The 23,862-nt window shown below is 41.3% G+C and overlaps 4 protein-coding genes and 1 non-coding gene across 5 annotated transcripts; all 5 read right to left on the reverse strand.

The window, feature by feature from the left end:
- Positions 1-12: 12 nt before the first annotated feature.
- LOC134180244 (uncharacterized) lies at positions 13-4,131 on the reverse strand. Its single transcript, XM_062647348.1, has 7 exons — positions 2,107-4,131; positions 1,125-1,153; positions 951-1,064; positions 847-888; positions 714-788; positions 563-646; positions 13-497 (listed from the first exon to the last, which is right to left on the reverse strand). Exons 1-7 carry the CDS (start codon positions 4,103-4,105, stop codon positions 270-272), a joined length of 2,571 nt encoding a protein of 856 aa, XP_062503332.1. The 5' UTR covers positions 4,106-4,131; the 3' UTR covers positions 13-269.
- Positions 4,132-4,657: 526 nt separating this feature from the next.
- On the reverse strand, positions 4,658-7,366 carry LOC134179974 (uncharacterized). Its single transcript, XM_062647022.1, has 7 exons — positions 7,241-7,366; positions 6,703-7,185; positions 6,584-6,625; positions 6,333-6,491; positions 5,755-5,859; positions 4,989-5,163; positions 4,658-4,919 (listed from the first exon to the last, which is right to left on the reverse strand). The coding sequence occupies exons 1-7, from the start codon at positions 7,257-7,259 to the stop codon at positions 4,862-4,864; spliced, it is 1,041 nt and encodes a 346-aa protein (XP_062503006.1). The 5' UTR covers positions 7,260-7,366; the 3' UTR covers positions 4,658-4,861.
- A 317-nt stretch (positions 7,367-7,683) lies between these two features.
- LOC134179821 (uncharacterized) lies at positions 7,684-12,038 on the reverse strand. Its single transcript, XM_062646791.1, has 16 exons — positions 11,987-12,038; positions 11,471-11,914; positions 11,303-11,409; positions 10,945-11,248; positions 10,467-10,886; positions 10,306-10,403; positions 9,794-10,244; positions 9,700-9,734; positions 9,601-9,631; positions 9,344-9,534; positions 9,042-9,285; positions 8,933-8,965; positions 8,763-8,879; positions 8,575-8,703; positions 8,214-8,516; positions 7,684-8,151 (listed from the first exon to the last, which is right to left on the reverse strand). The coding sequence occupies exons 1-16, from the start codon at positions 12,027-12,029 to the stop codon at positions 7,997-7,999; spliced, it is 3,105 nt and encodes a 1,034-aa protein (XP_062502775.1). The 5' UTR covers positions 12,030-12,038; the 3' UTR covers positions 7,684-7,996.
- Positions 12,039-12,336: 298 nt separating this feature from the next.
- On the reverse strand, positions 12,337-22,796 carry LOC134179833 (chromatin-remodeling ATPase INO80-like). The gene is made up of 36 exons (XM_062646812.1): positions 22,648-22,796; positions 22,053-22,324; positions 21,754-21,818; positions 21,605-21,675; positions 21,140-21,256; positions 20,939-21,077; positions 20,790-20,866; positions 20,589-20,732; positions 20,068-20,121; positions 19,896-19,994; positions 19,010-19,114; positions 18,857-18,938; positions 18,628-18,803; positions 18,170-18,233; positions 17,803-18,110; positions 17,598-17,657; positions 17,398-17,460; positions 17,258-17,343; positions 17,112-17,196; positions 16,928-17,045; positions 16,624-16,709; positions 16,391-16,555; positions 16,224-16,323; positions 16,129-16,162; positions 15,894-15,961; positions 15,735-15,828; positions 15,578-15,673; positions 14,683-15,121; positions 14,377-14,617; positions 14,183-14,310; positions 14,028-14,122; positions 13,902-13,974; positions 13,659-13,817; positions 13,439-13,541; positions 13,313-13,383; positions 12,337-13,244 (listed from the first exon to the last, which is right to left on the reverse strand). The coding sequence occupies exons 2-36, from the start codon at positions 22,295-22,297 to the stop codon at positions 12,459-12,461; spliced, it is 4,896 nt and encodes a 1,631-aa protein (XP_062502796.1). The 5' UTR covers positions 22,298-22,324; positions 22,648-22,796; the 3' UTR covers positions 12,337-12,458.
- On the reverse strand, positions 19,716-19,801 carry Trnak-cuu (transfer RNA lysine (anticodon CUU)). The gene is given in 2 exon segments: positions 19,716-19,751; positions 19,765-19,801. It is a non-coding gene; the product is annotated as a tRNA-Lys (tRNA).
- Positions 22,797-23,862: the final 1,066 nt, after the last annotated feature.

Raw genomic sequence — 23,862 nt, forward strand, 5'->3', positions numbered from 1 at the left:
TATTTGCTGTCTTGTGTTTGTCGTGTGCCCAAGTAATTGATTTGCCAAATATAAGACAAAACCAAACAAAATTATATATGCTGGCATTTCAAAAGCATTCGGATCACATTGTGTGGTTCACACTACAAACATAAGCAAAATCCCTAACAACATACCATGCATCAACCTGTAAAAATATAATAAAAATATCATGCCTTGCAGTAACAAACATTGCATACATGAATATCATATTGGCATTTTGATATCCTATTCCCAAAATGCAAATTTTACTATGGAGAATCTTCAGCTAGTGCTTCAACAGAAGCAGCAGCAGCAGCAGCCTGTGGGCGACCAGTTGTTTCTGCAGTATCTCTCTCAGTGCCTAGTGGCTTGTCTAAAGCTGTTGCCTCAGCAAGTGTGGACTCACTAGCTTCTGTAGGATCTTCAGTGCCAACTGTCTGTTCTAGCTTCGAAATGTCGTCCTGCATTACTATAGCTGTCTGCTCCAGTAGTTTAATCTGGATGACACAAGAAGAAAACTGTTAACAGAAAGAAACAGCAAAGAAGCCAGTGATGAAACCACCTTTTGCTCTAGGTCATCATGCTCTTGCTTAAATTTGGTAACTTCCTCTGAAAGCTCTTCAAACTTTTTCTTTTCGGCTTCAACCTGAACACAACAAGTCATACAACAGAGCAAACAAAAGCACAACACACAATACAATGACAAACCGCACCTGCGTTGTCAGCTGATCTTGCTCCTTTGTTAGCTTCTCTTCCAGTTCCTTGGCTTTCTGCTGGTTCTCCTCAGCCTTTCAGACAAACAGAATAAAGTGATATTCTCATCGACATTTAAGTACATCAAAATACTTCTTTCTCTTGCTCTTTCAAATCATCGGACAATTTCTTAACCTTTATACATAAAAGAGATAACACATGAAAGATATCAATGTGCTTTATATCAATCAGATGACCTCCTCTTCAAGTTTCTTTGAGTCATTTGTCAGTGTTGTGCATCTGCCATTCAAAAGTTCCACATCCTGGCTAATGTTCTTCAACTTGTCTTCCAAATCTTTCACCTTTGAAGCCTGCGCATAATATGATTGCCATTCTAATCAAGGCTCTTACTAACTGAACACAATCAACACCTTATTTATTTCTCTGTCTTCCATTGCCTCTGCAGATCAAATAAATCATTAGATTGATGCTCATAGCAATGTACTGAATCTTATGTATGTGTGCATGCATGATTGTCATGACTTATCATCATCATCAGCTGCCATCACCACCACCACGACCACCACATGTGCTTATATGCATGTGAGTCTGTAGTGTGGTGTGGTGTGGTGTGGTGGTGGTGGTGGTGGTGGTGTGTGTGTGTGTGTGTGTGTGTGTGTGTGTGTGTGTGTGTCTGGATGTAGCATGGCAGCTTCCTGAGTGTGTTGACTCCGGAGGATGTGACCCTTTCCGGCTTACCATCTGGCTTCTGCAATATCTTCAAACGTCATCATCACGATAAACCATCTCAGATCGACAGAAGTGCCACACCCAGTGTTTGGGAGCGAGCCTACGGCAACATGTTTCTTTGCGAAGAACAACCGTCGCATTATTCCCATGTTGTAAAGTGCTTCGATTGCCTGCAATGTTGCAGTACTCATTTTTGAGACCTTACGTCTATTTCCGGTTATCGCCTATGGAAACGAAGGCCACGTGCAATAAGTCCAGCAGTGAAAATGGCGGTACGCCATGGACGAAAGAAGTTGGTCTCCAGCGTGGAAAGAAGTAGAACAATAGTCTATGGTGCGTGCGGGCAATCTCTACTGCCGGGTTAGCAAGAAGCAGCAGTTTGACATCTCTTGCTGTGTGGTGATTTGAACGATTCAGGATGCTGTACAATATATTACCTATTTACACACTGGTAGATGAACTGAGTAGAGATTTGCTTTTTTCGCTGTTTATGCCATCATTTTTCGATATGGGCTGGTTAGGTTAGGGGGCTTAGTGTGTGTGTGTGTGTGTGTGTGTGTGTGTGTGTGTGTGTGTGTGTGCGTGTGTGTGTGTGTGTGTGTGTGTGTGTGTGTGTGTGTGTGTGTGTGTGTGTGTGTGTGTGTGTGTGTCACTGTGTCTTACCAGTTACTGTATCAATAACTTCTATGAGATGTCCTGCCTTCTTAGCCAAGTCCATTGAATTTCCAAACAATGATCCATCTCGGCACCCAACACCTTCCCTAATCAACAGTCGAAGACAGCGGTGATCTCCTAGTGAAGCAGCAAAATGAATAGGCTGCAGACAGTGTTTAGTTGTGAGAGTAGGATTGACTTTAGCATCTAACAGACTTTGCACTGCATCAACTTGATGCTCTTGAATGGCAACATCAAGTGGAGTGAGATTAAGGGTTGTGGTACGAACTTCCTTGTCTGCTTCTGCATCAGTCAGAAGCTTGATGCATTTTGCACTTCCAGATGCAGCAGCATAATGAAGAGGTGCACATCCAGAACCATTCACAACATTAAGATCTGCCTGTTGCTGAAGAAGAAGTTCTACCGTGTTGTAGTTGCCATACCAAGATGCCCAGTGTAATGGTGTGTTTTTGTCTCTAGTGCCACATAAATTCACAATTTCTCTTCTAGTAGCTTGCTCTTTAGCTCCCACCCTGGCAGCTTCTTCCTCGACAGCTTCTGACATGCCAGATTCTTCTGTAACAGTGTCATCTCTAGCTGGTCCTCTTCCGGCAGCGTCCTCCTCGGCAGCCTCTTCTAGTTTCAGTAAAGACTTGATGACATCGACATGGTCACCTTGGGCGGCTACGTGAATGGCTGACAACTGTCTGTTGCCTCTCTGAACAAAAGCTCTTGGGTCTGCTTCTTGTTGAAGCAATACATCGCACATCTCAACTTGACCTGCACCTGCTGCATAAAAGAGATACTTATTTTTCCATGGCATTGCCTCCTTTGAATCCTTTGAATCCATCTCTGTAAGCTTGATGCAGGCAGCTTCTACAGCCTTCGCATTGTCATCACCTGAAAACCGACATGCAAGGACATGCTGCAAGTGCTCGTCAGGAGTCTTTACCAAAAAAGCATCTTCGGCCAACTCTTCAGGAGCCTCTACAGGTGGTATAAGCGGTAATGGCAGATGCAGACAACCTATCTGCACTTCAACATGAGACAGTTTGTCTACTTGGCTCTTTAATTCGACAGCAAGAGCAAAACCTTTCTTGGCATTGGTAAAGACATCAAACAATGCGGCTACTCCCTGAAGTGGCAAACTAACGATAACCTTAGAGTCATCCAAGATTTCCTTGACTGCAACATCTTCATCAGAAATATTGAGATGATTCGAGAGAGTGGCGATGAGAGCATCCCTGTCGATTCTAAACTCGGATGCTGGCTCGCAATGCAGTAGAAAAGAGGTAAGCATGACCTTGTCGCAAACAACAGCACGAGCTCCCTCTTGAGGAGACTGTAACTTGACTAAAACCTCTCCACTCTCCTCATCCACACTCTCATAAATCATCTGGACGTTGCCATTGCTGATTCCAGCTGCTGTACATGCCAACATCACTTTCTCTTCGATTGCTTGAAAATCATTCTGACAATCTGGAGGAATGTAGAACGAAACGCGTTTTGGCTGCACTCCCATCCACTTTCCAAACCTGACGACCGACTCCGTAGCTGGAACAGGCACCACAAGCCTTAAACTTTCATAGTCAGATGCATCGTCGGCTGCGGTCTCTGCTCGAGCTCCATCGTCGGATATGGTTTCTCCTCGAGCTCCATCTAGTGCCTTCCTTGCTTCTTCATCCTTCTCTGCACGCCATGCCTCAACGAAGACGTTTGACGCTGCACCGCGCAGCTGTTTGAGAACGCGCTCGTAGCCTCCACATCTGGACAGCTGGTCGCACAGTTTGTCAAAGGATTCTGGTCCTTTGAGTGGCAGCTTGTCCTCCAACAGGTCACGTGCTCGTGTCTCTTCAGTGTCGAGGGACGTCAAGGCAGTGAAGTCGCTCCTGTTGATGACTTGGTGAGCGTAGAGCTCGTCCAGCAGACCGGAACTCACAGGTCTTATATTCTTCCTGAGATCTGGTAAGTTAGGTTTCACCTTCTTGTGCCACGGATCGCGAGCCATCCCGAAATCCAAACGTGTTTGCAGTGGGTCGACTACGCATGCGTACAGGAAACGTTCTCTAGACTGTTGTCTCGTAACGACAAACCTAAGGTTGTTTCGAGTGCAAAAATTTCACTAAACGCGGAAATTCTTATGATTAATTAGTGTACACTATCAAGCTTGTAGCGCGGTGAGCCTCGATAGCCCAGACTTTCGCGCGAGGTCTATGGTACCGCAAGATTCAACGTCACGGTACCGTGTGCATTATAGAGTTGGACTTCTTAAACCATGACATTCATACTTCAAAATATTAGAACGTGCAACTTGCTATTATATTTGTGTTTCTTCTGCATTGCTCTATCCAGCATGTCCACACTACTTAAATAATTTTTAATTTAAAATTAACTAAAATTGTAATTTTAAAATTTAAGTAATAGGCGAGCATATCAACAATAGCGTACAGATTCAACGCTTGCAGCTCTAATAGTCCATTATATAATTACTCCAAAGCAACAACATACACAAGATACCTCAGTCTCGACATGCAACATTCAGAAATAAACAAGTGAGCTGTTGTTAGTGAAAGAAACTCTGTATATAATGTAACAAGTTAGCTAATTCAAATCAAGCTACGATCGCTACTACTACAACAACTACTACCACCACACATATACAACAGAGTACTAAAACTGCGTACAAACAGGATACAGCAAATGGCAAATCAACATTTCTTTAGTTAAGTAACTTGTTCAGTAACAGCCACAAAATTCTTAAAATCTACACGGTAACTTTATCTCCAATAGCAGCAGTTGGTGGCAAAATCTTTTTAATAGACCTGTGTTTCAAAATTAGACAACAAATTAATCTAATCAGTAGAGTACAAGACCAAAACTTGGAAACTTACGACGTAGAAGAGGTGAGAGACTTAGTCACAACACTTGCCACCTCACGCAATTCACTTATTGCCTTAGAAGGATTTTTTGTCTCCTTGATAAAAGTATCTTGCACTGGCTCTACTGGAGTCTCTTGGCATTTCTCTACTTGAGTTTCTATCAACTGTAAAGCATTTCTACTGGGCTCTAAAACAAAAGAGTTATCAATCCTAGAAAGCTCATTGGCACCTATAAACACACACACACACACACACACACGCACACACACACGCACACACACACGCACACACGCACGCACGCACGCACGCGCACACACACACACACACACACACACACACAACACAGCCACTGTAGTTTGCCGAAAAAGCAAATAATTTAGAACAAGAAAAAAGCTTCATACCTCTCATGCATCAAACTAAAACAACAGCAAATTTTAACTGTCTCGTCTAACTATCCAATTCCTTCTGTGTTGCTGCAACGACAACACAAACAATTTAAAGTAATGTATATGGTACAGACAGCTGGTGTTGTTCTACTGATAATTCGTTGTGTTCTCACACTTCATACAATGGTTTAGTTAAATCCATGGATTGTTTAACAAAAATGGTAAATGTCATCTATTAGAGTTGTTGCTACTGCTCATTCATTGATGCACAAGTCTCAAAATTGACAGAAAAACGTCTTCTTAGTTATATACAAAACATTTCTTCCTTACTTTATTAATAAAAAATACATAATTGTAAAACCTCAATACATTTTGTAATTTGCAAATCACACCTCTGACAAAGTAAGCCATCCTCTGATCACTGCCATCATCATCCCAATTTGTTTGTCTCTGTCCTTCTCTATCTTCATCATCCTGTGAACTATCAATGATGTTCCCTTGAAAATAAATTAGAAACCATTAACTCCACAATACCAATAATTACACAGTGTGTGTGTGCGTGTGCGCGTGCGCTCGCCTGTTGTTGACTTTACCTAAACCACCTCCAAATACACGGTGTATAAAAAGCTAATGTGACAGAATAATTTGAACCCCCAGCACAGGCAAGCACCAAATATAGTGTTATTAGACAAATACAGTACCATAAAATTACAATAAACAAAACATTTCAATTGTTTACAGCTTCATATCTTGTGTGAGAGTTCTTTCAATAGTTTTGATAGTTGAATGACAATGTTTATTTACATTTCATTTCTCTCTGTAATCCTATAATGTTGGTAGCTAGTCACCAAACCACATGTTAGTTAAAGTTGTTCTGTAAGTGCTACTTGATACATAAACCTATGTGTATTTACTATTAACAGATATGCAAGCAGGCAGACAGACAAACAAACTAGACACTCAAACATGCCTGTGGCAAGTCTTGATTGTCCAGAAGAAAACACACTTGGTACAACTAAAGCTGCAGATTGACCAGGTCTCAACACTGTACTTTTGTGGGCTACAACATCAGCATCAGCATCAATAGCAGCAGAAACTTCTTCATGTGCAGCCTCTATTGCACACTGTTCTAAAACAAATCAGAAAATTCTCAACTACAAAACAGTTGGCGACAGTAAAAGTGAAGTCTGAATGCTGTAAACTGATTTAATATACATGTACCATCAGTTGCTGTAAATTTCTGATTAATTTTCTGCTGAATACCTGCAACCAGACAATTGCTAATTATTAATTACATTAAAATATATATTGAATCATACAAACATTAAACGTGAACCCACCACTTGCTTTAGCCTTTATAGTGTCGGCAATCCTGTCAACAGACATCGTTTTTGAGTCCACTGACATTGCTGCTCCAAACACACTACAGATCTCCCGTATGTCTGTGGGGTTGACACCATCACGAATAGGAAAAACTCGATTTTCAGAAATGACGTCATCCTGTCGGTATTTCGCGTGAAAGGCATTGAGCACATCCCTTACACTGCTTTGAAAAGAAAATTGTCCATTTGATAACATGTTTTCATTCCATAACTTCAAGAATTCCGTGGTAACAATCCACACGAGGCACACGCATCGTTTGACACATGCTGTCATCTCTTCTCGCCATGGTTCAAAGCTCAGCTCGTATTGATGGTTAGGAAGTTTCCTCGCGACTTTGGGAAGACGCAAACACGAGACGTCCTTCTTCTCTAACGCTGCAATAACCTTTTCCGGGTAGCCATCCGGACCTTCATCCGCACAAAGTACGCATAAAGTAGTTTCTAAACCATACACATCCGTTAGCTAAAAAATTATTGTTTCGTTAACAGCCATTACCTTCATCAGCAGCCGCCATGCACGTGCTTCATCGATATCAATTAATGCTAATCAAATAGTATTCCTGGGGCATTGAAAAAGACAGTGAGGTTCACGCAGCAACACTAGGAAACTTACTAATCCTCTATCAGCTAAAGAGATGACACCAAAGATACAAACAGTGACTGCATGCTTTCCGTTGCTAGAAACTCATGATCATAGGCGTAGGAAGCAGGGGGGCCAGGCACAACCCCTCCACTATTTTAATTTTGGCCAAGATGTATCTAGTCAACTTTAGCCGTGTACATGTACCTGTCGACCCACGCCACGCCCTGGGCAAAAGTGTGCCCCCTAACTAAATCTAGGATCCTACACCTCTGTAAACACAAACCTCACAAGTATACATATACCAACCATTGTATTGCTTAGTTGGTTCTAGATCTAAATATTTGATACCTCTTGAAAGCATGCAGAGACATAACATCGACTAGCACGTGCTAGTTAACATCAGAGATAACAATGAGCGCATGCGTTGCATTCCAATTGTCTGACATCCAACAGCTGTGCACAGAGGCACTACTGTAATCCTCCTCTGTATAACGATTCGTCATTGAATGCCATGTCTGTTTTCTTCAATATGTTAATAATTTGTATATTACCTAAAACATCTGTGATATACGTGTACTTCAACTGACCACAGTTACCATGATATTCTCTGGAAACTAGAAAATCCGCCATATGCCTGTCACTCACTGTCACACATGAGCACACAACATTCTACTTCCCATCTCTTGCAGTCTGAAGTGTCAACATGTCAAGCTTTGCCTGCAGCTGATAGTTTTCTTGCTGCAGACGTATGCTTTCCTGCTGTAAACGTATGTTTTCCTGAACCAAAAACCGAACATCAAGCAACTTGTCAGGCTCAATTTTTCCTGTGATTACAAAATTAATGACAAGTGACAAAACAGTTCTGCATTAGTTTTGAAAAAAGTACCCGCATCAACTAGAATTTTCTGTCCCAAGTCACGCATTTGTGAATATTGACTCAATATTTGTCCAAATTGTACGACGTCAGCCCATGACCTCGTGTTTAACATCATAAGTAGTTGATAGGCCCGTTCCTGTCTAGTTCGACCACATTTAATCATTTCCATATTCTCCAATGATATGATTTGCCTTTCATATAAATGATTAACAATATCAGATACCTCAAGTCGAGCATTCAGCGCAACCCAGTGAGGCCGAAGAAGATCTTCAGCTGTTAAAGGCTGTTTGTTGCTCCGAACAGCATTTAATGCTAAAAGCACTCAACATAATTGAAAACATGCATAGTGTTCTGTCACGCGCAAACTTACCATTTGTGTGATCAGATAGTTGGCCAACTGTTGGCTGGACTTCATAAGGAGTAGACACATCAGACATGGCACTCGCCTCACCTGCTCCACGTTCCATCAAGTCTGTCATAAGCGAATTAGGTAATTCACCTAATCAGTAGAGCGTTTCATTTCTAATTAAGTTCTGTTGTCAGATAGCAATGTCTCACTCCCAACTATCTTTTGATGGCCTAACTTCAATTCCTCGTGTGGTTTTGTTTCTAGAGATAAATCATCACCAGCAGCAACATCTATGTGTTGCTCTTCATATGAAGTCAGTTCCACTTCTGAAATACAAACATGCAAAACAAATGTTCTAAACACAATGACCCAACAAAACCTTCAAAATCAGCAGATTTCATGTTGTCTTCGTCTGCCATGATTGATCCATATGAGATAAACCAAGTAAAAGAAACCAACATTTACAACAGTAATCACATTATGCAAACCTTGTACGAGTAATGACTGTGAATCATCTGACCAATAGCTTGGATGGCAAGCACGTTGTATCTTCAGCATAACACGTCCAACAGGTAACTTCTTGAACACTTCACGTGCAGCAGCACAATCAAGGTGCGTAAGATCATGTTCTCCAACACTCAGCAATCGATCGCCAACAGACAATGTCCCATCAGCTGTAATACATCTTGTGGCATCAGTCAAGAACAATGCTAATGGTCTCTTTTCATGATCCTCAACAAACACACTAAAGTTTATGACCACATTCACCAACTCAACGCAAATTGCATACCAATATTTCACTGAAAACTAAACCAAGGCCAACATCAGTCTTTTCACATTCTATCTCTTCAACCTCATTCCACAGATCATTGATGTCATTCACCTTTAACTGATCTCCTTCACATTCATCTTGAAGACTGGACCACACAATGTCTGGTAGTTCACCTTTCTGAGGACTGAGCTCTTCATTATGACAAACGTCTGCACAACAATCAACCAATCACATTGTCACATGATCAAAGACTCAAATACAATAGCATGTCTTACCAGGAGGATTGCCAGCAAATGTTAAACTATTCTAAAATCACAGTCAACATTCAGTATGTACTTGAGTTCAAACAAATGCGTCTTATGTATTATTGGCACCTGATGTGTGGCTGCTTGCATGTCTTGTACAGATACTGCAAAGCAATCGTATTTCATACAATAACAAAACATTGAAATCAGAACACATCATAACCTTCCTGCTTAACATCATCAACTACATGCTCGATAGCCTTCACATTACTCAACTGACTGGGATGAAAAGAAACTGACACGACGTCGTCTTGTTGGCATCCATTTTCAATAGAAACATAATTGTTTGAATCGACTGCAGAAACAGTTGTTGTATTTTTCTGTTGAGATGCCTTTGCATAAACTGGATTTAGTTGAAGACAATTTGACCATTTCGACAAAAGCAAGGGCTCGTCCCAATATTGAGGTTTCCTACTGCATGGACAAACTGTTATGCTCATTGTTTCTCCGTGGCTGTCAACAGATCGATCCAATACATCCTGGGTGATAGAACCATCAACCTCATTACCATTAACAGCAACCACCTTATCACCAGAATGCAAATCTGATGTCACAAAACGCTGACTGGGTTGCCCAATAACAAGCACAGTAGAGAATTTCCCATCACAAACAACCTTTGCAATAATAATATTAAAGTCAATAACAAAATTGTTTTTCAGTCAATTTTTGCGATACCTGAATTTGGCTCAGTGAAATTGACAGACAACAAACAACCGTTTTTGTTGTTGAGCTCCATTCCCATTCCAAACTGCTGTTAACTGCTGGAACTTCATCTACAAAATACGAAGTCATTCAACGTATTGTGCTGAACCCTAATTCATTCCAAAGTGACACACCGTAAAACTTCCTGGCTGTATCCATTATAGACTTGGTTACATCCACATCACTGCTAATCTCAAGTGGACGTTGGCAAAACGTAGGAAGTTTATCTGTCAGTTCTTTCCATGTCATACCGCACCGTGCAATGGGGAGAACCTTCTTATCATAGTCCATAAATTGATCAAACATCGTATTCAGCTGATCAATGTTAACAAGACAGTTTGCAGCTGCTTCAGAGAAGCCCAGTGGACTGAAGATAGGAATGTAATACGAAGATTTCAATGCAACATTCAGTCTATCGCAAAAGTTTGCAAACAAACGCTCACAAACCAGCATTTGGACAAAACCTAAATCGCTCAGAGCACAAGCTAGTCGCACTGCCCAATCTTTGTCATCTTTGTTTTCATCTGAACAACCAACAAATACTGTAATGCGACCTACAGACATGTCAACGATGCAGAACAATAATGCATATACAAAGAAAATAAGTCGTACCATCATTAGTATTTTGTTCTGTATTGTCCACACTCGTGGTGTGATCTGAATCGTCCTCATGAAATTGTTCAAAGAAATGAAATGTCATGTAGTTTGGCTTCTTGATTACTCGTCTTACAGCAACCTGGAAAGGCTTACCCTCTTCACCTGCAGTTTGCTTCAGCTCCTGATTCTTGTCTATTTGTTCAATGGCATGTCCACCCACGCTCACAATGAGATCTCCAGGTACGAGGTCTGACAAACTGTCAGAACCTGTAGCCATGACAACAAAAATGTCAGAAATCTTGCCAGTTAGTGAAACAGTCTAACACAAAGATAATATTAGAAACATACCAACTTTAATGAACTAGCAATCGACCTGTATATTTCTGATAGAACACCATTCCAGTCGTTCAGCTTCCACAACTGTTGCCTCTTTCTCCCAATCCCACTGCAGTCCACTGTGTCCTACACACTGCTCATGTTCTACGTACACCACAACATTAATTAATTAAACACATTCAATTAATATCAAATCAACACTCACTTGATTTTCTAATAAGAAAGTACAACTCACGAGCAAGTCTCTTTGATTCTGCTTGTAAATCAGACGACGATGACACTTGCTTTGCACAGAAAACGTTGAATACAGGAAACATGTTCCTCATTTTCTGCTCTGAAACGTCAAAATGAACTGGCAACACAGTCTTCTGTCTCCTGCTAACAAATTTCTCGAACAAAATGTTCAGATGTTTAGCAGACTTCGCATCCTTCTTGAATTTTTCACTGAAAATAACCACGTAGTACTGCGCCTGCTCTAGTGCAGTCTCCAGAGCTTCTCTCTTCGTCACGAAGCTCTCAAGAGCGAGATGATAAACAGATAAGCCCAAATCGGCGATTGCGCTGACAACGAACCTACCCAGCTCGAAATCTCTTGCTGCATCGGAGTGTAGCACGAATACAGACGGTACAAGCTCACTGGTACCTTCATCTGCACATAAAATATTAGTAAACTAATTTAAATCTTACACGATAACAGCAGCTCGTGTAGACTGTTGTAGACCTGTGTAACAGCCACTGGTAGTAGAATCTACAACGTGTGACATCTCAACAACACGAAATTACGAACTGTGTGCTAAACATGTGGAATATCAATGAGGCACTCTGCCGATGAAGCGAGTGAGCAAAATAGTTCTAGTCACACCTCAAGTTTGTTATCACCGTTAATTAATTAATTAAAAATATATTGATTGTAGCTAATTTAGTAATTGCAAAATATTTAAAAACCGATTTTGTATCTGTCAAGTTGTCTACATGTCCTACTGCACGTGCACAGCAAGTGTTATGACCTAATACGTTAAATCCTCTATAGATGTAGCTAGAAAAGTGAAGAATACGAAATGCAGCCAGAAATTAATATCAACTACACATCAGTCAGCCATATATTTACTGAGTCAACTTATAACTCTACAGACAATATGTCTAAGACTTTGCAAGTACATAGGCAATACAACGTTAACCAAATTACCATAATCTTACTGGTGTTGTGATCTATAGCTAGAGTACAATGAAGGAATATGATCGGTTCGATATTGGCCTTGCACTTGGCAAGTTGGCGGAAGGTAGCTTGTTTGGCCATGTTGGGAAGCTGGCACACACAAGGAAGTTCTCTGCTCGATTGCTCTGCTTTGTGCAGCAGGACTTCCATTAGCATGATAGTTATCACGATGAAACGTTCCCATCTCAGATTGAGTAGAAAATGAATCCGCTGTTCTTTGACCTGTCACAATACTTGCATGTGTCGATGTGTTTCTATCACTGTATGTAGCTTGAAGAGTAGCTGTTGCAGCTGCTGCACCTGCGGCTGCAGCCATAGATCGGCCTTGTGCACTAAGACCAGCTCTCGGTCGTTTTGTAATCCTGGCTTTCTTTGCTGGTGTCCCACTGTCGGTTCCTGGTAGTTTTCTGTTCTTTCTAGCTCCTCGTCCTTTGCCACTACCGGCTGGTCCTCTTGCTTTACCTACAGTTGGTTCGTTAAACAAAGCACTTGGAGACAGAGGAAGTTCGCTAAAGCTACTCTCATTATCACCCAGGACACTTGTAGTACCCGCAAAATCATCGAGTCCTTCTCCAGTCATACTCAAGTCAATCTCAAGTTCAACACAGTCGTCATCGTCATCATCATTAGATGCAACAGATGACATGACACTAGGAGAATACGAATGAGCAGCAGGTGAGGGTTGCTGAGAATCAATTCCACTCTCAGCTTTAAGAGTTGCTGTTCTTGACTTTGGTTTCTTGGCAGCCAAGCTGTCGGTAGGCTACAAACAGCAGAAAACACAAACAACAATGAATGGAAACAAAATAATAAGAAAAAGTTTACGGAAACCTGTTGGTTTCCCACGAGTCTTTTGCGCCTCTTCTTTCTCATTTGCTCTTGTTCTGCTTGCTTCTGCAAAACTACAAGATTGCTGCATGTTAGTGGATGCCACAACTGCACAAAAATACATCTTACATTTCGACTCCATTTCAGTATCATCCAAAAGAAGTGAAACGACTTCCTTAGGTTTCAAAGCATCAGGACGAAATTGGCCACCAGATATCACCATCTTTTGAATCTACACAAACACACCAAATTGATGTAACCAAACTTAATTGACAAAGAGACAAACAACCAGTAAAGCACACTAACAAACAAACCATACACGCATATCACACTGAACAACATGTTATACCTCGCTCTTTTCTTTGGCACGTTGGAGAATTCGTTCTTCCACTGTTCCCTTCGTCACAAGACGATACACAGTGACCTGCTTCGTTTGGCCAAGACGATGTGCTCGATCCATTGCTTGTTGATCAACTGTAGGGTTCCAGTCACTGTCATAGAAAATCACCTGCAAACATAATAACAGTAAACACATGCATACACAAACAAACAAACAAACAAACACACAGACATGCCTGATTTGTTTTCTTACTGTGTCTGCAGCAGTTAGATTGATTCCAAGACCACCAGCTCTGGTACTCAATAAAAACACAAAGATTTCTGATCTGCAAAGACAGATATCAAAACAAACTCTGATGTCAATATATTACAACTTCACCTTGTCTGGAAATCAGCCACCATGTCTCGACGATCAGCAATCTTTGATGAGCCATCAAGTCTGATATACTTATGCTTACGATAGCCCATATATTCCTACAAACCAAACTAGTTCATTTACATACAACATAATAATCATCCTACATAGACCCACACCTCTAACAAGTCAATCATGCGTGTCATTTGACAGTAAATCAAAACACGATGTCTCTCTCGTTTCAGTTTGGAAAGCAAACGATCGAGAACATTCAACTTGGCAGCATCAATCACCAATAGCTCTTTGTCTGCACACATCATCACAACAAGCAATAAAACAATCCAAACACATCCATTAAGTGTAACCGTTCTACCTGGAATTTGAATGTGAGACCATCCTCTCTCTGGTTGACAAGCGTTTAGTCCACCAGCAGGAGACGGATAAAGAGGTACCTTAGTGACAAGTAAGTGACTTGTGAGAGACCGCCTGTTCTCAAATGAGATGCCAGTCAACAAAAAGTTCCGCTCGGCTGGTGTTCCACCTCTCATTAGCTCCTGCCTCAAGTACTCAGCATTCCTATCCACAATCAATGGAAATCTCATCCCAGAAGCTGCCTGCTCAACACACATCAATAATTCAACTCATTAATTCATGAGATATAAATCCAAGTTGTCTTTACCCTTGGTACACAGCACAGTAAAAATGAGGGAAGGCTGGTTGGTTGCAGTTTCCTTACAGCAATGGGTGTGGTCATTTCTGGAGGCAGCATGTCATCGCAAAGCAAATCCTGTAGGCATTCTGTGGAATTTGACGTGACTGCTGGCAACTGCGGAGCAACCGATTTCGTTGGTGAGGAAATCTTTGTTGGAGAACGTTGACCAAATGTAAAGAGAGTTCCACAGATTGGAGACTGAAGAGTGGGACTCTTCAACGTGTGCACTCTTTGAGAAACATCCACTGAATGTGACATTGCACTGAAATAACTGCGATAAATGGTATGAGTTTCATGAGATGTCACACTTGAGGTGTGACTTGTAAAAACAAGATCTTGCAGAATTGAACTCATGTTGATGGCAGCCACAGACAATGGTGATGTTAGTGCCAACAACAGCTTCCATCTAAAAGACGAACATACAAGATCCAAATGTGATAAAACAAACAAGCAAAAGATAGACAGACAGACAAACAGACAGGCTAACTGATTGGCATACAGATAGACACACTTGCTAACAGACAGACAGACAGACAGACAGACAACACACAAAGAAACAAACACATAAACAAACTTTTCTATTGCAAAAGCATGTTTAAACGTGTTTGAATAAGCTCGTTTGAATAAACTTAAAATGTGGCAAATCAAAAAAACTTGAAACATAAACTGAGCCGACCGGGACTTTTAAGATGCACTAAATCACACGGCAAGTAGCAAAAATTAAGAAAGACTGCATAACAAAGGCACTGCAAGACAAGAATAAATTGTTGGTAAACTAATTGCCTAATACAAAAGACTCAAGCTACACCACAAGTGACCACAACACGTAAAGTCTACTCTCCTTTACAACAACACTCACTACCTGATGCCGTCGTGATTTTCTGTCTCACCCGATCCCCACAACCTTGCATGATACAAGCGACATGCTGCAGCATTCATAGCCACAACACTCACAAGTCTGTAAGAACACAAGTAGTATAAGATGATTTTGCAATAACTAAAACTGATTGTAAACTTACATGGTGAGCAACCCGGAAAGCATGGCTGCAGATATCTCACTCGGTGACACGTCAACAAAACGTAAGAATGAAAAGCACGAGCTCCTTTCCTGTTCTAAAAAGCAAATAGCAAATCTCAGTAATGCAACATCTTAAGTTAGTACGAGTCGTAATGTGTACCATCAGAAGGAAAGAGAGAATGGTGGATATACTCAGTAGACCATATGCTTAACAAATTACAGAAAAGCCTAATAAAGTCAAAGACAAGAAGGTAAGCAAGTACAAACGTGAAGTTAACCAAATTAGAAATTAAACTTGCATGCAAGTGAACAAGAGAGTGAACTAACAAGCAAGAAGTCATGCAACAAGACAAGCAACTACCTAATTCACAAATCCACGTAACACGTAGTTTTACCTTTTCAGTTCCCGTGGAATTCCACCAATCAACTCTATGATATCACTTAATTAAGTATTTACACATCAACTTAGAAAGTACAAAGAGATGCTAACCCTCATGAAACAGCAACCTCGGTAACTCATATTCTGGCAGCCGTAAAACAAAAGGAGACTGAACGTCTCTTCGCTCAAACAATTCTGGATGATTGCAAACCTAAATGCAATATAATGATAATAACAATCTAATTCTGTGCATACAAGAAAACCAATTGCCATTCAACCTTTCTCAGCTGCATAACCAAGTTCATTAATGTGTTACTTGATGCTTGGGCGGACGAAGTCGTTGACGTTGACCTCAGAAGCTCCTCGATTGATATCCTATTGCGCACACCTTGATACAGACGTCGCTGACGTTCAGTCATCTGACATGTCAATTGAATCTCAATCTATAATCAAAAAACACAAACAAATTACGACGTGACAACAACAAATTTGCAAAAACTGTGCGAGTAACCTTGTCTGCCATTTCATTCTCAACGTCTTTCTTGATTCGTCTCAACATGAAGGGCTTTAGAATCAAGTGTAGTCGAGATAGTTGGTCTGTAAGACACAAAGCCATTGATTGCATCATCAAATCAAGACACAACCAAAATTCACTGCATCAATCATATAACGTGGTTCATAAGCCAAAAACTATACTCACAATCTAGTAAACAACGTGCGTGCATAGACCATGTAATAAACACTTACCTGTCACTACTGTGCACACACATATAGCACAAGCAACCACTTAATATCTAGCATCACAAACGACTTACTTTCATCAAGGCCTGACTTTTTCTCTGCATGACTTTCAATGTCCTTTGAGAACCATTCATTGAACTCGGCGTGTGAATCAAAGAGTGTCGGCATGATGAAATGTAGCAACGCCCACAGCTAAATATAAACAATCCGTTTTGCTCCCATTTTAATTAATTAATACAAACACAACATGCACTGTACCTCTGCCATTGTGTTCTGTATGGGAGTGCCTGTCAATAACAAACGATTTCTACACTTGAACCCGAGCAGCATCTTCCACCGAATGCTGTATTTCACGTATTTTACATATTACGACAATAGCTACACAATGTATTATATCTAATCACCTTGAACTGCTTTTGATTGCCTGAGCCTCATCAAGAATAAGATACTGCCATTGTAAACGTTGAAAAAACTTGACATCTGATATGACCTAAAGACACCAAAATAATACAGACAAATAACGAACGTGTTGTCTGAAGCATACAATCTGGTAGCTGGTAATGACAATGTGTGCTGGAGCGTCTTTGGTGTATGCTGTTAGTCTATCCTAAACAGATAAAATATAATTAATAATGCCTGAATAAAACGTTGACAGACTGATTCATTGCATTGAATGGCTGAAGCAGGTATGTGTCTTGTGAAAGCATGCAGTGCTAGAGAACAAAGAGATGCAACAATACATACCTGAGTCATGTATTTTCTTAATATTTTTCTCTCATTGAGAGTTCCCCAATACGGCAACACCTAATGAAAACAACGTATTGCTCAAATCGTTAGAAAAAGCATGCATAAACTCGAGTGCATGTGTGTGTGTGTGTGTGTGTGTGTGTGTGTGTGTGTGTGTGTGTGTGTGTGTGTGTGTCGCACGCCTGCGCAATAAGAGATGTACCCTGAACATGGGGACAAATCTAGATACTTCCTGTTGCCAGTTGTGCAGTGTCGATGCTGGAGCCACCACCAAGAAAGGACCCCATATATTCTGCACCTCAGCCAAGTGTGCAAGCACTGCAATAGATTGTACTGTCTTTCCGAGGCCCATTTCATCAGCCAGAATTCCATTGATCCCCTGATGATACAAACTAGCCAACCAGTTCATTCCTTTCAGTTGATAACTTTTCAGTTGACCCTCAAAACAACTTGGCTGTGGTGCGTTGTTAACGTCCATCATTGGATTGGCTAAACTGTAGTTTTCATCAACTACACCAGTGAATGACAATGTTACATTTCATGAATCAGATTGTTATCAAAGTTCTTACATTTGAGTTGCATGTTGCTGTTGCCGTTTCTGTTTCCTGTAGCAATAGCATCATAAGTTTGTGTCTGTAAACATGAAAAACAAATGAATTAATGACTTATACATTTCATAAAGTTTCATTAATAAAGACATACACTATTAAATATAATAACAATATTAATGCCTTAACTTAAGATCATGCAGTCAAAATGCATTAAAATTAATAAACACAAGAGACAGTATCCAAGATGTTATCTCTTTCTATAGTTCCATGGTTCATTATTACCTTGGCAGACAAACAATTTTAACATGGTGACAGAAAGCAAGTAGACAAAGTGACAAATAGATCAATAGACAAATATACAGACTACAGAAAAACAAACAATTGAATGAATCAACAATAAATAAATAAAACCAAATAAACAACTATAAACCAGTGTTCTAGCTACCAAAACAACTGTAATAAGCTTGGACACTTACTCTTGTCTCATTAGTCTGCACTGCTTCATGCACATTAGCCATCACTTGTGACTTCACTGCTGTCACATCATAATCATCTTTTGCAAGTGTTACGGTGCATCCTCTGGGTCCTTGCATTTGCATCGGTGCTTCATCAAGTTTCTTGAGAATCTTGTCCATGGAATTCTCTTTGTCACCTGCAAATATCCACATACAAACACGTACCATAAAAAGTGTCTGCCTTGCAAACCAGTCAACTTCTTGGCCATAAAGTGAGCATACAGCTCTGTTTGTGTGATAAGAAAATTTAGTTTTCGTTGCTGCCGGCGAGCCTAACACACACAATTGATACATTGTGGGTCAACGTGAACCACACTACATTTCAGCTAGTATTCCTCTTTACCTCACGCATTTCATCTTCCAGTTTACGTTGCTCGAGTGCTTCTTTCTCAGCTCGTTTCCTGTGTTCACGTTCAACCTTTTCATATTTCTTCCAGTATACAAGCATCTGAAATTCAACAACAGAGTTTCGTTCACTTCACTTGACATGACAGACTATCTATCTAGACACAAAACTCCAACAATCAACTGAAGTGGTAGAACTAATGCCCACATCAAAATACAACAACAGCAACAGACAAAATACATAATTTTATCTACCATGAATTCATCGTTTGTATACAGATATGCATGCCTTATGTATATGCATATGCCCAGATTAGTAAAAAATTAGTATCTGTAGCTTTGTAAAGCATATTCGCCAATCAATAAAAAATGTTAAAAAGGCGAAACGGAAAAATACCTATACCATACATACATTAGTCCTCTCCATGCATCCACATGTGCTGCATTTTTCTGCTAACTTCCTAAAAGTCTAGTATATAAAATTTTTACGTTAAAATAAATTATTCATCCTGTTTTGGCAAAATCACTTTGGTACGGTTTTGACAACATTTCGAATAATGACAAAGGTTTAAACTGTCTGGGTACACGAGGCATGTCACAAAGCAAACAGATTCCGAATCCTGCTGTTTATTTAATAAAAACTTTAATCGTTCTGACAATGAAAGAAAATGAAGCGAAAAAAGAAAAAAAAAGCGAGTTGTGAACGCCCGATGTGGGGCTCGAACCCACGACCCTGGGATGACTGGCAACTCCTAAGAGTCCCATGCTCTACCGACTGAGCTAACCGGGCTCACTGGCGACGACGAGACAATAACTATTCAAATAGAGAGCACAATACCATGTTTACACTGTACACATGGTATGGTGAATACAATGCACTGTACCTCCTTGGCAAGACGTCTCGCCCTGCTGACAGTATCCTTGCTGCATTTCTGAGATTTTATCGCCTTTTTCCTCACTTCTTTTTGACACAATAAAGCAATCTATAATTTAATAAACGAATCAATGACAGAACTGCAACAAAAACTATCAAAATAACAACAAATTCTTAAAAACCTTCTTTGCAGCACTCAATGTGTTGTTTCGAATAGTGTTTTTCTGCCTCTGAGTCTACAATGCAAAACAAATTAACAATAAACAACCATCAGCATGCATATATAAATACAAAAATTGATTAAAATTTCAAGAAGTAATACTTATGATTGAAATGGTTGTTGTCAGTGTACTTGTTTGTCAATGCAATTTGTCTAAGACGTCTTTACTGACATAAGAGAAATGTTCGTGTTGAAGGCAGAAAGATGTGTGAAAGATGTGTGAAGTACACATGTGTCGACATGATTTCATCCATCTAAATGGCTATTGTCTACAGATACTGTTTGCACACAACACTCGGTCTTATCATGTCACGCTGTCAAAGCAGCACATATGCCCTCCCACCTGAGAAATTCTACATTTGTCAATAGTTTTACACAAATGGTCATCGAGAATAAGCAGCCAATCACGTTACACAACAGTAAGAAGATCACTGTCAATGCGTATATATTTCGATCATTGAGACATCCACAAGCTGTGATTACCTTTGGAATTTCTTTCTTTATGATGAATGCCCACACCTTTTTCCTTCGTGCGTCTGACTCACTAAGTGCCACAGGACCGGTTGCTATCCTATCTCCTAACACAGGCTGTATGTATGGGTAATAGTCGTCGTCGCCAACATCATCCTGCACAACAAAGCTACAGACTGACTACACATACGACGCATGTGACTCATTCCAAACTTCAGGAGACGAGCTTATTGATGGTTTTCGCTTCTTCTTTCTCATCACCTTAACTTTCTTTTGAAGGTTTTGGTTAACTGCAAAACCAAAACCGCAGAAATTTAATATACTATGACCACACTAACTAATATATAGGCAATCACTCTTACAATGAGCCAGTTGAGGGTTGACCAATGGCATTCTAGAATGGTTGTCCTTAGCGTCAGCAAAATCTGAGTCCACATTAGTATCAGTCATTTTGCCAACTGTTGACAGCAGTCCTGCGCTATAGTATTGAAATTCTTTTAGCTGACAAGAAAACTGGATGAAATATTGTAATATTGTAAAACACAAAAAAACTGTCGTCAAACCTGATTTCTATCAACTGGTTGCTTGTGTTTTGTGTGGACATTGACTAATATTTGTAGGTCGTCATTGCAGAGTGAGTCGTCATCACTTGACATTGAAGAATCGCTCAGCAGGAGCTCCTGAAGTAATGAAGCAATGAGATCAAGCAGACACAGGGAGTCTCAGACAGACAGACAGGCAGGCAAAATAAAGCGAGTGGGTAGACAAACAGGTAGACAGAACAAAGTCATGTGTACACATGACAACAGCTCTCAATCAATCAGTGCAACTTCAGTAACAAAGTTAACCATCTCTGGACACACTTGCAATAGAGCATAGCAACCTGCATGAGGTCATGCCAAGTATAATTAACGCACGCACGCACGCACGCACGCACGCACGCACACACACGCACGCACGCACGCACACACACACACACACACACACACACACACACACACACACACACCCACCCACATATCTCTTACCTTCAGCCATTGTCGGCCATTCTCCTGAACTTCTGAAAACCTATACGGCCTACCATTGATAACCCTTTTCTCTGTTGACACATCATTGCAAATTATCGAACAACCATATAACAAACACAAATGTAGAACAGGTCTACATGCATCTAAACCTTGGTCAAGAAGTTCTTTCTCAACAGAGGACAACGGTGTCTTCATGAGTCCGTTTCTCTCCCCACTACACACTCCAAAGTAACTACGAGCATCACAATGCATACAGACAGAGAGACAGACAGACAGAGAGACAGACAGACAGAGAGACAGACAGAGAGACAGACAGAGATACAGACAGACAGGCAGGCAGGCAGGCAGGCAGGCAGGCAGGCAGGCAGGCAGGCAGGCAGGCAGGCAGGCAGGCAGGCAGGCAGGCAGGCAGGCACACACACACGCACACAGTCACGCACACACACACCAACTCGGTTTGACCGGTCTACTGAACAGATCTTCCACGTAGGCAATAACAGGAGCTAAATTGAGCGCTCCCTGCAGTCTCTGAAGATGCAGCGGAGCAGCCAATGTGCCGTTCCTCTGGACACTCTGTAGCGACTCTGCTCTCCATGCCTTCGATTCTGTCTTCTTATCAGCACGAGACTTCAACATCTGCTCCTTAGAGCTAAATCCCTGAGCCATAGCGGCAGCGACCGCTTTCTGTGCCATTTTCGAAACGCAACGAACTCACGCGACCTAAAAACGCAAAGAAATGAAGCTGTTAGAGAGAAAAAACAGCGACAGAGTTGTCTAAGACTTAATCTTGCCATAGGGCACGCCAGAATGGTCGACGAAAAGCGAGAAGCGTCGAAATCGACGTCGCGCTGTCTAAACGGGTGCCACCGGGGTCCCTCTCGCAGCACAACAAGCCAGACAGCCACGTATCGGCACTCCCCGCCATCAAACGCGCATGGAACTACTCGTAGACCGCTTGAAAGTACACGTCACGCATCTGTAAACGTTAGGGAGCGCTCTCTCTCCGATTTCGGGAAGTGAGAAAAATCGGTGTAAAAACATACTAAGATGGTATATGTTGCGTGCGACCTAGGGCTTGACGTCGCCACTACGCTCCCTTCTCGCTCTTCTTCTTGTTTCTCCGGGTCCAAGTGATAACGTGGAGACGCCCACTGGTCGCAGGTCTGCGACGGTATGCGAGTGTGCGGTGCAAGCATTTCGCTTCCCTTCCTGTCCACTCAGCCGACGCGCTGCCATTTTCGGGCACGCCATCACAACACTACCCGGATAACCGTTAACGCACGTTACAATATCTAAACCCGTTTGTTCTTGGACGTGCTTACTGTGTCAGTGTGAACATATAAGCATAAATCCTTTCATCGATTGCATTGAAATGTTTTTAGTTTAGAATAGGTATTTGATTATTTATAAAGTAGTACTGTTAGTAACTTAATTAATGTATGGATTCTCTTTACAGTGTCTTAGCTTAGCCTCGGCCTCCCAGACCCGTGTAGCGCCGATTCAAAATCGTCCTCCACACCCCACGGCCGTTTCGCCTGCGCAACTTAGTTTGCACGTGCTCAGTCACGTGGAATTGCGCGATCGCCAACATACCATCACTTCCTGTGAAACGTTTTCCATTCTTTCTTCTATGCCTGAATGACAATAAGCGAACAACGTGCAAGAAAGTAAGTGCAGACGTTCATACCATAACTCTATAGATTGTAAGTCTCATAGCACGTTTCTAAATGAGTCACACTTCCATGACTACAGAGGTCGTTTTCACTGTTATCTCACATCTCCGGGTTTTTGCAGATATAACAATGATCACAAACAAGACTCATGTGAGACACCACCGCCACCGTCGCTCGGCTTTTGTGTACGCCTCATAGAAATAACGATACAGTTGCGAGTCTTTTGACACGTGACTTGGCTCCTAGCTGCCTGAAAATGTGGAAAGCTGAGACTGAACTCGTCTACAAGGGTGCTTCCACTTTGTTTCTCGATGTAAAAAGTGCAGCTACTTTATCCAAACACAGGGCAACGGCCAACCGATGAGAAAACAAGAAGAACGGAGATCATGCATGAGACATCGTCGTCGACATGCACGAACCTCTCTGCTGGGGAACAACAGTATGAAACACGTCATACAGCCGACGATTGCAAACACAGACACATGCTGCCACTCACGTCTGCAAGCCATATGAAGGAATTGACCGCGAGGACAAGCCAGCGTACACATGTACACAAGACTAGATGGTCTCCTGGAGAACTTAATT

The sequence above is a fragment of the Corticium candelabrum genome, chromosome 5 (assembly GCF_963422355.1).
Source record: "Corticium candelabrum chromosome 5, ooCorCand1.1, whole genome shotgun sequence".
NCBI lineage: Eukaryota > Metazoa > Porifera > Homoscleromorpha > Homosclerophorida > Plakinidae > Corticium > Corticium candelabrum.

Bases quoted from the DNA above. Each gene is read 5' to 3' on its own strand.
- LOC134179833 (XM_062646812.1), bottom strand. From the start codon at position 22,297: ATGGCACAGAAAGCGGTCGCTGCCGCTATGGCTCAGGGATTTAGCTCT. The intron at 17,461-17,597 runs GTATGTATTGTT...TTATCTGTTTAG, and splicing joins TAAGAAAATACATGACTCAG to GATAGACTAACAGCATACAC. The intron at 17,344-17,397 runs GTATGCTTCAGA...TGGTGTCTTTAG, and splicing joins TCATTACCAGCTACCAGATT to GTCATATCAGATGTCAAGTT.
- LOC134179821 (XM_062646791.1), bottom strand. From the start codon at position 12,029: ATGTCACACGTTGTAGATTCTACTACCAGTGGCTGTTACACAG. The intron at 10,887-10,944 runs GTACGACTTATT...ACATGTCTGTAG, and splicing joins AGAACAAAATACTAATGATG to GTCGCATTACAGTATTTGTT. The intron at 9,286-9,343 runs GTATGCAATTTG...GTGTTTGTTGAG, and splicing joins TAGTTTTCAGTGAAATATTG to GATCATGAAAAGAGACCATT.
- LOC134179974 (XM_062647022.1), bottom strand. The intron at 6,492-6,583 runs GTACATGTATAT...GATTTGTTTTAG, and splicing joins GAAATTTACAGCAACTGATG to AACAGTGTGCAATAGAGGCT. The intron at 5,860-6,332 runs GCATGTTTGAGT...TTTATTTTCAAG, and splicing joins ACAATCAAGACTTGCCACAG to GGAACATCATTGATAGTTCA.
- LOC134180244 (XM_062647348.1), bottom strand. From the start codon at position 4,105: ATGGCTCGCGATCCGTGGCACAAGAAGGTGAAACCTAACTTACCAGAT. The intron at 1,154-2,106 runs GTAAGACACAGT...TTTGATCTGCAG, and splicing joins AGTTATTGATACAGTAACTG to AGGCAATGGAAGACAGAGAA. The intron at 647-713 runs GTGCGGTTTGTC...TGTTGTGTTCAG, and splicing joins AAGATCAGCTGACAACGCAG to GTTGAAGCCGAAAAGAAAAA.